At 33.6% G+C, this 13,409-nt stretch overlaps 1 protein-coding gene and 1 long non-coding RNA gene across 3 annotated transcripts; both read right to left on the bottom strand.

The window, feature by feature from the left end:
* Window positions 1-537: 537 nt before the first annotated feature.
* Window positions 538-10,459, bottom strand: LOC145332079 (carbohydrate sulfotransferase 10-like). 2 transcript variants are annotated; one of them, XM_080177011.1, is made up of 14 exons: window positions 10,342-10,459; window positions 9,350-9,390; window positions 8,644-8,728; window positions 8,065-8,128; window positions 7,268-7,297; window positions 6,894-6,957; window positions 6,443-6,496; window positions 6,033-6,092; window positions 5,422-5,508; window positions 3,540-3,606; window positions 2,778-2,849; window positions 2,190-2,239; window positions 1,544-1,603; window positions 538-996 (listed from the first exon to the last, which is right to left on the bottom strand). In XM_080177011.1, exons 1-14 carry the CDS (start codon window positions 10,402-10,404, stop codon window positions 942-944), a joined length of 852 nt encoding a protein of 283 aa, XP_080033137.1. In that variant the 5' UTR covers window positions 10,405-10,459; the 3' UTR covers window positions 538-941. The 2 variants fall into 2 exon arrangements, with proteins under 2 accessions (XP_080033137.1, XP_080033138.1); XM_080177012.1 differs by lacking the exon at window positions 7,268-7,297 and having other exon boundaries at window positions 543-996.
* A 1,206-nt stretch (window positions 10,460-11,665) lies between these two features.
* On the bottom strand, window positions 11,666-12,686 carry LOC145331284 (uncharacterized). Its single transcript, XR_013883702.1, has 2 exons — window positions 12,565-12,686; window positions 11,666-11,802 (listed from the first exon to the last, which is right to left on the bottom strand). It is a non-coding gene; the product is annotated as an uncharacterized LOC145331284 (long non-coding RNA).
* Window positions 12,687-13,409: the final 723 nt, after the last annotated feature.

The following is a 13,409-nucleotide window of genomic DNA, read 5'->3' as shown; positions in this document are numbered from 1 at the left end:
TAATACATACAATAACAAAAAAAATTTATACATGCAAGACAATGAACTATAAATATATTTTCATCACTAATGATAATTAACAAATATACTGAACTCTGTAGTTTATTAGATTATTAGCTAAAAAGTATAAACCAAGCAATAAAATGTCAGCAAATGAGAGACCCTTTTAATAAAAGTTTTAAAAGCAATGCAATTTGAAGTCTAAAGTCGACCAGGGAGTAAGGGAGGGGACAATTCAATATAAGAGTTATTAAAGAAAGGCCAAGAAATCCAGATTAATCCAATAAATTTGGAGGTAATTATAAAGGGATTGTTAATTAAATAATAGATTTCCATAGCAACATGTAAAGTGAAATCACAACTTGTATTGATGAAATATATTGAGGTTTTATGGTCTGATTTTTATATTACAAGATTATTGGACCCGGCCAGCTGCTAGCTGGCTGGGCAAGAATATGACTGCCCCTTTTTATTCTGTTTATTTCCCTTGCCCCCACCTCCCTTCTCCCCGTCTGCTACATTCAAAACTTACACAACGAGTAGTTATTTCTCTTGCCCCCACTTCCCTTCTCCCCTCTCCCCGTCTGCAATATTCAAAACAAACACAAAGAGTAGCGGCATTTCATGCGCTAGTACCCAAACTCAGTTAGAAACTGCTAAATTCTTGCACATTCCCTTTAAGCCAGTACCCAAAGTCTGAGACTCCTAAAAATTGAATATTCGATACATTGTCCCCTTCCTTACTCCCTGAATGTCGACCCATCCTCCCCAGTTCAATGCTAAGATAAACCTGTATAAAACCTTTTTGATAATTAAGCTACAAAAGACTTTTATTTCAACTATTATCTGTATTAAGAGTTAAGAATCGCACTTTTCAAAGTGATGGGCTTGAAGAAAAAAGTACTATTATCTGATTAAGTATTAACTTGGGTTTTACAATTTTACAAAAATTCATTTGGGTCATAGCTGAACAGCTTGAAATCTGCCACGTATAATCTGAAAAAAATACAAGAACGATTATCTATACAAGCAAAGTAGAGTGTTCTAAAATCGCTTGAGACGGTTGATAACAACGTAGAGCCAAACCTTTTAAGTAGAGCTCCAAGGCACTTACATCTTAACTACTGCAGATAACCAACCCTTTGATTGCACGATCCTTTCTGGAATTAGTAATAAATTTCTTGTATTTTAGCCAAGGCATTCCAAATGCTCCGATTATTAATATCGCACATCTGACAAGGCAACAGTAGGTACACGTGTTAACATCTTTGGTTTTTACTTGGTTTGGACAGAGATTAGAAACAATCAGCTCCACGACGAGAGCTAATGCGCAACGCGTTACGCTACAGTAGTCGGTCAGTTGAATAATGTAGTCAACTGACAACATAATAGGCCCAATTATACAAAAACTTCCCGGGCTAGAATATATAGAAATTTGAGTTTTCTGGGCCTTACACAAATCAACAGAAATATGTTGGATTTAGAAAATAATTAGGTAATAAGTTTGTAGAGTAGCTACGCTACTAAAAGTTGAGATACTTACAATTGAAGTCTTTCCACCAGATTTTTCGGCAAGGATCGGAACAAACTTTTCGTCAATTCTCTAAATTATTGGAAGATTTTTTTTAATGCTGTCGCCTTGTATTGGAAATAACATCGACGTAAGTTTCAGGCAAATTAGCAACTTATACCAATAATATGATGATGTTTGCATCATAGACGTCCAAGGGGGGGTAATGGGGTGATTACCCCCCCCCCCCAAATAAGAAAATGCCTCTATAAAATAAAGATTACCCCCCCACAAAATGCCTACGGCACCCCCAAAATTTTTATTTTCAAAATTTTACCCCCCACAAATAAAAAAGCTTGGACGCCCCTGGTTTGCATGTTTGTCTGCTAGATCTCGTAAACAAAAATTAGGGAGGAGGGATTTTTTTTAAGTGTCCCACTCTTCAAGCAAATAGATTAAAATCACCACAGGACCAGTAGCTATATTTCCTGAAGAGTAGAGCCCAATTGGTTCAACGTTTATTGAAATCTTAAGCTTCGTACGGACGGACATACATCATTCTACTTTGTATTATAGATAGGAATACTCATACAATATTAAAATTTATTAGCAGAATTTTACGGAAGGAAGTACGTACATATTTAAATTATAGAGTAGCTGCTCCCTATATAAATGTTACCCTGTATCTCCTTTCTTCTGTCTGTAGTGATACGACATGTTGAATGAAATCTAAACAAAAATAATGGGAATAGTCCCTGTCGGAACATCGCCCCATAAGGGGCGATTCGTCGTATTTTTAAAATGGCTTTTTATAGGTTGTTTTAGGTTATATTGGGTTAGGTGATTGCCCCACAGGGGTAGGTAATTGGCCCCGCAGGGTTAAGGCCCCCCTGCAGGGGTTAGAAATAGGAGAAAAGCCACTGTGAAAAATACGAAGAATCGCCCCATAAGGTGCGATGTTACGAAAGGGACTATACCCAAAAAATTTGTAATTATTAAAAGCGAAGCTTTTCTATAATTAGGGCTAGCTCTATAACTCGTCAATTTAGACATGTTAGAATTGTCCTATCGATTTTAAACTTTGCATGATAGTTCATATGTATAACAGTAAGGTACGTTTTAGAAAACAACTCTATAATTGTGACGAGAAAGAACGTACTTCCATTTAAAACATGCTTATTTTTTACCTTTATGGCAACATTTTTTTGTATGATATAATTATCCCATTCATCTAATTTTTTTAATAATGATAGAAATGAAAACTTACATTTTCAGCTTTTCCCAAATTTTCTAGTTCCTGAGAGAAATTTTCTGCCTTCAGGATATACTTGTATTTTACCTAAAACATTACTTTATGCATACTATTAGGGGGGGGGGGGGGCGGGGGGGTTGACACATTTGCGTAAACCTGGCACCTAGGCTTTATCTTTGGACTGAGAGGATAGATTATTAATGATAAAATCATTCTTATATGATGAATTTCACGAAGTTTTAAGATTTTTTGGATAGGCCTCCAGGTTCCGAAGCTCCAGGCCTCCAGGTGGTCTCTGTACAGGTAAATTCCATTCTTCGTTTTATGGTGGCAAACTTCCCAAAAATAGTTATAGACCTACATTGAAAAGGAAAACCATATCGGTTCAGTGGTTATCCAGATCCTTCAGTGCAAACAGACATCCTGTTACTTTTATATAAGGATAATGATTAGACCGCTTTGTGTTTGTTTGTTCCTCTACATGGAAAATTTCATCATTTTAATCTAAACTCACAAAAAAAGTTCTTATAGTTAAATGCTTTTTTAAAGTCTAAAGTACACAAATTAAAGCCTTCGTTATAATTATGTAATACTAATATATACGCGACAATAGACAATTTTCCGTGGATAGTAAAATTCTTTTTATCTTTTTATTGACATCAAAAGGACAGAGGCCCCGGACTTTAAAAAAGGATTAATTTTGTGTCTGCTATTACAACCATACATGATTTTTTCAGTATTGCTCAGATCCAGAGTAGAATCTAAGAATATACCGACCTGACAGTAGGAGCATCTCGAAACGAATGGTAACCAATGATTATCAAGAAAACAACGTTTGTAGCTACTAAAAATAAATAGGTTGGACGTTAGCTCAAATCTACAAATCTATAATACAAAGTAGCTTGATGTCTGTCCGTCCGTCTGTCCGTACGTCCGTCCCTTAAGATCTCGGTAACCACTGAACCGATCGGATTCTACTCTTCTATTTTCTTGTCGGGTGGGTCACCCCCAAAAACAAAAAAATCCTCCCAAATTTTTTTTTATAATTTTTACGAATTTTGCGAATTCGCGATTTTTTACGAATTTTGCGAATTCGCGATCTATTCGCGAAAATTTGCAATTCATTCACTTTTTTTCCGATGGGTAGGTAATAGAAGATGTAATTATACATCTTGGAGCAAATCCCCTAGAGGCTACGGGCGAAGCCGCTAGTTGTCAATATAGAGACTGAAGACAGTTGCAAAAAATAATAATTTTAATCCAAATATCTAAAGCAAAAATAAATATCAACTGGTTTAAAACCACTTAAAAATGTTATTTTTTGAATAAACACATCCTTGGACATATTACACATCTTATCGGACTAACAAATAAAAATCTTACTACTGTATACAGTTCCAGGGACCAAGCCCCTAGAGGCACTTGAGGGGGTGGGAGTGTGCCTTTTTTCAAGAGGCGATTTATCCAGGGATAAGGGATGGGAAACGTAGGAAAATATTATTTCAGGCCTATTTCAAGCCTAGGCCTATTTCTAGCCTAATAAACCAGTTTTGGGATAGCGCAGTGGTTCGTATAAAATGCTAATGAAAAAGCTGTGTGTGTGTGTGTAGATAAAGTATAGAATCAAATTCAGGTAGCTAGTTTAAAGTAAAAAACATAACTTTTTATAAACCTATATATTAATGGCTTTTGTTAAAATGAAGTTTTTTCTCTCCCAAATTTTTTTTATCTTTTACTTTGGTAATTTGAACTGTCAGAAAGCTTTCATTTGGTTTCCCTCAGACAGATTTTAGTTTGTATTATTTGCATTTTTATTAATGAGTAAAAATTTTTTTGAAAATTTCATTGCTAATTAAAATTCAAAATAAATAAATAAATATGCACTTGGGTAACATTCTATCAAGTTCTTTGGATACTATAATGTAATGATATATCTGTACTGTGTTGTATTGTACAAAAAATTAGGGTTAAGGTGTTGTATCAATTCCGTATTAAATTTTTAAAATTCAAAATACAACATCTAATTTATAAACTACCAAATGAAAATTCGTAGCTACCTTCTTTCCAAAAAAATAATCACGTTATTTTTGTTTTTTCTATTTGGCCCTTTTTTAATGTTTAACTCTAAGCAGATTTAATAATTAAACTAATGTGATCTAACACCATTTATATTTATTTTTTCGTAGCAGACAAATCATTATTTTTTCTAGAATTGTCTGCTTCTAAAATTTCTGCCAATTGGTGATTGGTTGATACAAAACAAGCCCAAATCACAGAACACTATTGGTTTAGAGCGGTAGCCAATATGAGCCGTCCGCCAGTAAGGTCATTAAATTAGGCAAATGGTAAAAGTTGCATGATCCCTTTCAAAACCAGGCCGAGACCTAATTTATGGCCAGGTTTCCTATCCCTTATCCCTGGATTTATCTTAAAAGATTAGAGTAACCCTTCCTAAAAGTAGTTATGAATTTTGGACCTATTAGAAGCTTCATTGAAAGGATAATCCAGCAGTAAGCAAAATCCTTCGGTACAAACACCTAGGCAGATAGACACACATTCTGTTACTTTTATATAAGTATATCAACAAAATGAGCTACCGCTGGTTGCGAGACAGACATACTAAAACATTGGTAGAAGCATTGCTGCTAAAACTACTTACGAACACTTTTTAGCAGCCTTGTAGAGGATATATCTGACAAAAGCCTCGAAGCTGGTGCCGCTACCAAACATCTCTTTCATTTCAGATCTAAAACAATTACTATTTATTTGTGATCATTGTAAATTAATTTATGGATTTTCAATTTTGTTTTCAAAAGTTAGGAATTCTTGGCGCTTTCACATGAAGTACCCAGCTGAACACTGATACTCTCTCCCCGCCTTTATCATTACTTTAGGTCATGTTAGGCTAATATATATTGGGTACTAAGTAGCCCCGCGGGGTTATAGCACAGCAGCTATAGACAGCGCAGGGGTAAGACTTTCCCTCCGTAGTGGTTAAGCTAAGCATAGAAAAAAACTACCCCATCTTATTTTCAACTTCTTTGAAAAAATAGGTAGGAGATTAGCAGTGCTCAATAGTCCCTTTGTGTAAAAGCAGCATTTCTTTAGCTTTTTAATTTGCGACTGCTGGAACCTGTTAATTATGATTATTCAACTGATACTCGCCTATTTGTCCAGGTATAAATTTAATCTATTCTACGTGAGGCTAGATCATTATTTGCAAGAGAAACAGTCACTAAATTATACACCCAATAAAAGTGCTAAAATGACCTGACACGTTGATATTGATCTGGTTTGGGAACTATCTTGTCATTGTAAGCAGAAACAATCCTAAAATCATTGGTTTATTAGTGCGTTTCTATCAATAAGGGAATCTAGGAATTTTAGAACCAAATCTTCTTGCCAGTTAGTATAGATGGTTCTTCTTTACAGTCTAGCTTCGCATAGGTCCTGAATAGGGTTATACCATTTTTGAAAAGGATACTCCCCCTTCCAAAAAAAAATTACTCACAAAGACTTATTTTAAAGCGCCGCTGGACGGCACCAAGGGCGTAGAATAAAAATAACTGATCTTAAAGTAAATAAATAATTTCTCAATGTAGATATTTTAAAAGAAATCATTTTAAGAGGCCTCTAGTGGCGGTTACACTAGTTTATTAATATAAAAAATATAAGGTTACCTTGTAAATGGATGTCTGACAATTGAAAATGAAACGCTTCTCCTAGCAAGCATACTTAACAGAAATTGGAAATAAACATTTTATTTTTATGAAAATATAAGTTATTCATCGCAGATTATAGACAGCTTTCCGCGTATATAATAAATGAATGTAAGATTAACGGGGCTTAAAAACGGGTATTAATTTAACGATTTTCATTTTAGTATTCGCGGAAAATTGTCTGTAATATGATTCTATACATGATTTTTCAGTATGGCTGAGAACCGACGTTTTAATTCTGAGTATAATTATCGATTTTGAAGCCATACTGGAAAACATTGGAAAGGATCTTAATAATAAAAAATAATCTTTTGACATAACAAAGGTAAAATTACAATTAAGGATTATAAAATTAGGTTACTAATAGCATAATCAGCTGTACCAAAGATTGTAATGAACAAATACCTATTACCTGGCTGTCGTACTTCTGGGAACAGATAACATTTCTGGCACGTTTTCATGGATATTCTCATTCTCTAATAAAATCATTTTTTATTAGTTTTGTTTCCCAGGTGCGCGAAAAAATGCATTTGATCAAAACAGGAGTTCTCAATGGATATAGAATACGTGGATATATTGACACGTGAATTTACGTTTCTTATATAAAACTCATATATTGGTCAGTTCGTTCCTCAATTATGAGGGGATGGAGTAAAGGGGTTGGATTGGGTATATCGTTATTTTAGCCAGCTACGAATATCATTTTATTAGAGTACAAGAAAATCTGGTTCAACATCCAAGGAATTATATATCGATTATAATAATTTATGTTGAAATATGGCTTACTTTGATTTGAACCAGGTATGTGATCCAAATCTATATAATTTATATCATATAATTGTTATGATTTTTTCTATAAAGAAAGTATTACTATCAGGGAGTGAGGGGACTGTTTATTTCACTAGTCTACAAAGTTTAATAATAAGGTTTTCACATTCGTCGTTTTAACAATTTATGGACTTTTATTAGATTTTGATTGGTTAGTTGATTAGGTTGAGTATCGAAACGTTTCAACCACTAATTATAATCTACATATGTAGTAATATTGTGTATCATCATTGGGTATGTACATTTATTTACCAGCCATTGTCTTATCCCTTTAGATCCCTGACTACTATAATGCAAAAGGATGACACAAATTTCATCTTCGTATTTAAAGACAACGATAAAATTCGAAAATTCACAGACGTATCATCATTTCAAAGACGTTTGTCATTCTTATGGATGTGTTTAACGAAGGCTCTGGCTAACCACTGAATCGACAGGGTTCTCCTTTACAGGGTAGGTCCTGAGAAGGTTTGTAACTATTTTGGAAAAGGGTACCACCACCCTCCCGAGATAAACCGCTGGTAGAAAAAAATAACAACTCTCCAAAAAGTTTATGTTAAATTTTTCTTTAAAACTACAGTTGAAAGTGGATGGGTCGACTTCAATCCCCCCCCCCTCTCCTTTAGGGGCCTCTAGAGGCTTCTGGGGGCGGAGCCTCTAGTAATTTATTAAAGCATAAATAGCAGATATATAAAGAAAAGAAAAGAAACTTTATAGAACACACTTTGCGTGTATGTAGTTTACTGAGAACTTACTTTTTAAATCTCCGTGTTTTTTAGACATCTCAAATATCTCAATTAACATTGTTGTAGAACCAACCTAACAAACAAATCTTAATAAATTTATTTCTAGACAAATTTAAATATAAAGAGAGTTCCAACAGAAGAATGTTTAAATACATGAAAACGGTGCTTTCTTCAATGCAAAAATAAATCCCATTACTCAGTTTTTTGATTGAATGAAAATTTGATGGCAGGGGGTAAGTTTTTCCCTATGCAGGGAGGCACTGCGCACAAAAAATAACCCTCCACCTATTTGTAATTTATTTAGAAATGTGTGAGAAGGGGGAAGCACTCGACTAAGCACTTTGAGGTTACCCACCAAAAACAACAATTTTGAAACGAGACAGCTTATAAGGGTATATTTCATTGCTCGGCAACCGCGCTTAAGCCTCACATTTAAACCCGCTTGTTTGTAAAAAATTAAATTCTGAAAAAATAGATTGTCTGTTTAGAAAAAGGTTTGACATCCAGATGAGTATTAAAGTTATAACATGACGATGTCACTGCGGCTTACACGCGGCTGAGGCGCGGCTGCAGATCCCAGTTAGTTACCTTTGCATTCCGACAAAACAGAATTTTATTGGATGGCTCGAAAATAAAATTATTTCTGTTAGGTGGCACTTTCAAAACAACATTTCTGAAAAAGAAAAAAAAGGATGACAACATCCATAAGTAACAAAGTACAAAATAAGCATGAAATTGACAATCAGACAAAGTCAAACAATGTATAGACTAGATGCGCAACCGCATATGTCATAGAAGTCTAAAAAATATAAATGATACTTATTTATAAATATGATTTATTCATAATATCTTTTTGAAAGATCTTAATGGACTCCCAGACATCCTGTGTCTTTTATTTTAAACTAGCTAACGCGCCTGTAGCATCTCTGTGTACTGTATTAAAAACGTAAGGAAAGGGACATAAAAATAGCCCAACACCATCCAATCGGACCAGTGGTTAAGCAAGTTCCTAACTGTCTAACAAAAAACCTTACTACTTACTTCTATAACAGAATTATAAAGGGTAAGGAAGGTTGCGGGTAAAATCCGTAAAAGTGTGTGTTTTAAGGCTTAAAAATAGCAATAGAACGATAATATTCACTAAACATGTGTATTTCTTATTGAAAAGAACTATAGAAAACAAATTTTTTTAAAAGTTAACATAAATTTTTATCGTTCTACTACTGTTTTTAACTTGAAACACGCAACCTTTACGGATTTTTACCCGTAACCTACCTTTCCCTTTGAATATTACCTTGCATCGCACACATGGTTAATCACCCACTTTCTATATTTCTAAAACAATAAATATATTAAGTATAGATATATAACCTAGATAATACCTGGATCTAGTGTTGGGAACATTTTTTGACTGCTAGCAAATTGCTTTCTGCTCTTTGTAGCGACTTGGTTGTGTTGAAAATTCCGACGCTATTTGCTGGTATTTAAAGACATAATTTAAAGTCGACACAAGGTCCACGGAGTGGGGGACAAACATTTATCTAACCTCTTCCCTCTCTATTTGTTTCTTAAGCTAGTGTTATTCACACTGTAAAAACAGAAAGCTTGTATCATTAAGATATCAATTCACTAGCGATTACGCCCCTAGAGGCCCCTAAAGTACTTGATGTGGTGGAGGGGTGGGGGTGCTTTAAATATAAAAAGTTAAGATATATATATATAAAATATAACCTTCCCAGGACCTATGATAATCTACATTTTAAAGGAGAACCAAACCACTTCAGCGGTTAGTGAGATCATGCGGTACAAACAGACACACACACACACAGATCATGTTACTTTTATGTAAGGATTACAAAGTTTTAAAAGAAATTGGTGAATTGAATATCAGTAAAATTAACCTGAAAAGTAAAAGTACCTTTTTTTGACCAATAACAAACAAAAGTATTTGAATCATAATTGTAGACTGGGTTAGGTACAGTATAGGTTAGAAGGCCCTTCAGGAATAGTACCACATTGGATTAAGCCCCTTAACGTTAGAAATGCCTGAGGGGGCTAGATATATGTTCTTTATTAGATTAAAAATGAGTTTTTTTAAGCACTTAAAATAACTGACCCAAAGATTTTTTTAAAAATTTTTTTGCTTAAATTCTTTCTGAGAACATTATTCCACAAAGATAAAGATTGAAACAATTAATTTCTGCTTTTGTAAAAGAAGCTTAAAATGAAAATGATTATTCAGCCTAAAGACTTGGGGATTTAGACACAATATTTTGATTACAATACCTGGGTCTTAATAAATGATCTAAATTGATCATCTGCAGGTACCTTTGTTCCATTTACATACATCAGTAGCACTTTAATAATAAATACTTAGATATTTATGATAAATGATTTGGTTAGGAGTTGTCCTTTTCTTATACATATATAAAATTCAAAAATAGCTATATTTAAAAGGGTTCCAGGACAAACGCAGGAGTCCCAAACACAGGAGTGGACAAACACAGGAGTCCCAAACACAGGAGTGAACAAACACAGGAGTCCCAAACACAGGAGAGGACAAACGCAGGAGTCCCAAACACAGGAGTGGACAAACACAAGAGTCCCAAACACAGGAGTGGACAAACACAGGAGTCCCAAACACAGGAGTGCACAAACGCAGGAGTCCCAAACACAGGAGTGGACAAACGCAGGAGTCCCAAACACAGGAGAGGACAAACGCAGGAGTCCCAAACACAGGAGTGGACAAAAACAGGAGTCCCAAACACAGGAGAGGACAAACGCAGGAGTCCCAAACACAGGAGTGCACAAACGCAGGAGTGGACAAACACAGGAGAGGACAAACGCAGGAGTCCCAAACACAGGAGTGCACAAACGCAGGAGTCCCAAACACAGGAGTGGACAAACACAGGAGTCCCAAACACAGGAGAGGACAAACGCAGGAGTCCCAAACACAGGAGTGGACAAACGCAGGAGTCCCAAACACAGGAGTGGACAAACGCAGGAGTCCCAAACACAGGAGTGGACAAAAACAGGAGTCCCAAACACAGGAGTGGACAAACACAGGAGTCCCAAACACAGGAGTGCACAAACACAGGAGTCCCAAACACAGGAGTGGACAAATGCAGGAGTGTAAAGACATTAATTCATTTAGGTATTTTTTACAGATTAGGTTAGGTTAAGATATGAATGTACAAATAAGCCCCCTGAAGGGGTTAGGCATTAAAAAAAAACTAAAAGGTGGTCTAAAATAGGTTAGGTTGGGTTAAGAGTCCACTCCTGCATTTGGGACTCCTGTGTTTGTCCTAGGACCTTTAAAAGCTGTTACCCTTTCAAGAACTTAATTCCTGAAAAGAAATATCTATTTTGATTATGGCCAAACAAAAGATCTAGGTATGCTTGTAAAAGTTCTATCAGTTAGTTGGTAATTGAAACTAAATTGAATCATGCTGCAAATATGATGATTAAATATTTAGATAATCTAAGCCTTCTACTTTTTACAATAAACAGAAAATTTAAAATGGAATTCAATTCTCCCTTACAATTTAGAATGAATAAAAAAAAACTTAGCCAGAACCACATTTATTCCCTTTAAAGAAACTAAAAATATCTAATAATTTCCTTTCTCTTTCTTCTTTGCTGTAATTTTGGGTCTTTGTTGGTTATTTGATTTTAGTTGGGTAGGGTTGTTATCAGTAATATTATTCTGAATAGTTCTTGCTGAATCACTTTCATCAATAACTTCTTCTAAAAATATGCTTTGATAAGCAGATAAGTTTTTAATATTTTCCATATAATTATCAAAATAATTTTCAGCTAACATATAATATATAACACTGAAACTAGATAGAATTATGAATAAGCAAATATGATTTTTATGTCCTTCAAACATCACTGTTTATTTTTATATTATAGGGTTTTAACTTTTTATATTATCAGATATTGCAAATGTTTATTAGTTTCTAATTATTAAAAATTCACTAATATTATATAACTAATATGAAGTGGTCAAGTAATTGCACAAATGTTAACTCTTAGCTTAGAATATCACACTGCTCTTCAATTTAGTTTAGATATTTGTAATTTCACTAAAAATGGACATCAAAGTCAAAATAGACACAAATCTCTTGTGTGCTTCACACAAATTTTTTTCTTAACTCTGAACAATATGCTTTTATAAAAATATATAAAGAAATAAGAATAAAAATTTAAGCTTAATGCCTAAAACGTCTACAACTTTATTGTCATAACAAAATGTCTTAGTTGCATTGAAGAGTCATGTAATAAATATGCACCTGTTGAATTGTAATTGCATGATATGTAATGAAAATTTTCATTACACTATTAGAATGATTAATGAACATTTTATGTAAAAACTCATTGCATTTTGATACAAAAAGCAGTATTGATTTTCACCTTTTTTTATCAAAACATACATATAATAAAAATAGTTCTAATACATTAAACCTTATTCAAGCTGTGGTCTTTGTTAAATATATTATATATCACCTTCAACTAGCAAAGAATCATCAACATCATCAGCACCAATATTATCTAAACCCTCTTGTTCAAAATTGATAATGTTCAGATTTTTAACACCCAACATTTTCGATGCACCACTGATAACATCTTTCTGTTTCGTAAATTAAGATATTTATTTCCTTAAAAGTAAGGTAAACTAAGTTTTTTTTTATCTTTTACAGTAATATTAGTGAACAAGTACCTTTCTAAACAGGACATGTGTTTCTTAAAAAAAAGATTCTATGTGTAAATATAATTTATGAACAACTAATTCTCACATTTAAAATGTTTCTTTTACACTTTATTCACAAAACTTGCATTCAAATTATACACCTGTCTTTTATTTAGCGATCCTCCATATAAGGTTTATTACTTTGTTCTACATTAGCAACTCTAATAAAATATTACTTAGAGTTCTTTATGTTGTAAAGGACAAACTACTTACACAAATTAAACCTTATCTCCATAATACATTATTTGTATAAATTCTAAATGTAGATCAGTTGATCTTATGACTTGTAAATTACATTTGATTTTGAATTGTTTATTGATATCTTGATTCCTGAATTTTATCAGGATTATTTTCTTGCCATTCTAAGAGTTCTTTATCTTTTTTCATTCTTCTCTCCATTCTCTCTTTTTCTCTTTGTTCTCTTTGCTCCATTTTCTATTGTGATAAATATTCCTTATGATTAGATTTTTAAAATACTTTCTAGGGATGACTACATCAATTATTATGCGTAAATAAAGTTTCAGTGTTAGATGCTATAAACAAACAAACAGAAAAAGTAAAAAAAAGGATGATCAACAGTAAGAAAGATATTCATAGAAAA

This window comes from Acartia tonsa, chromosome 11 (assembly GCF_053477335.1).
Source record: "Acartia tonsa isolate MP-2025a chromosome 11, ASM5347733v1, whole genome shotgun sequence".
In the NCBI taxonomy this organism is placed as follows: domain Eukaryota; kingdom Metazoa; phylum Arthropoda; class Copepoda; order Calanoida; family Acartiidae; genus Acartia; species Acartia tonsa.
This window is presented reverse-complemented; position numbering and strand designations above follow the sequence as displayed.

Excerpts from the sequence above, each read along its gene's own strand:
- LOC145332079 (XM_080177011.1), bottom strand. The coding sequence starts at position 10,404 with ATGTATGTAAATGGAACAAAGGTACCTGCAGATGATCAATTTAGATCA. Across the intron at positions 7,298-8,064 it reads AAAACACGGAGATTTAAAAA|ATTTGGATCACATACCTGGT; the intron begins GTAAGTTCTCAG and ends TAAATTATATAG. Across the intron at positions 1,604-2,189 it reads CAGAAGAAAGGAGATACAGG|AGAATTGACGAAAAGTTTGT; the intron begins GTAACATTTATA and ends CCAATAATTTAG.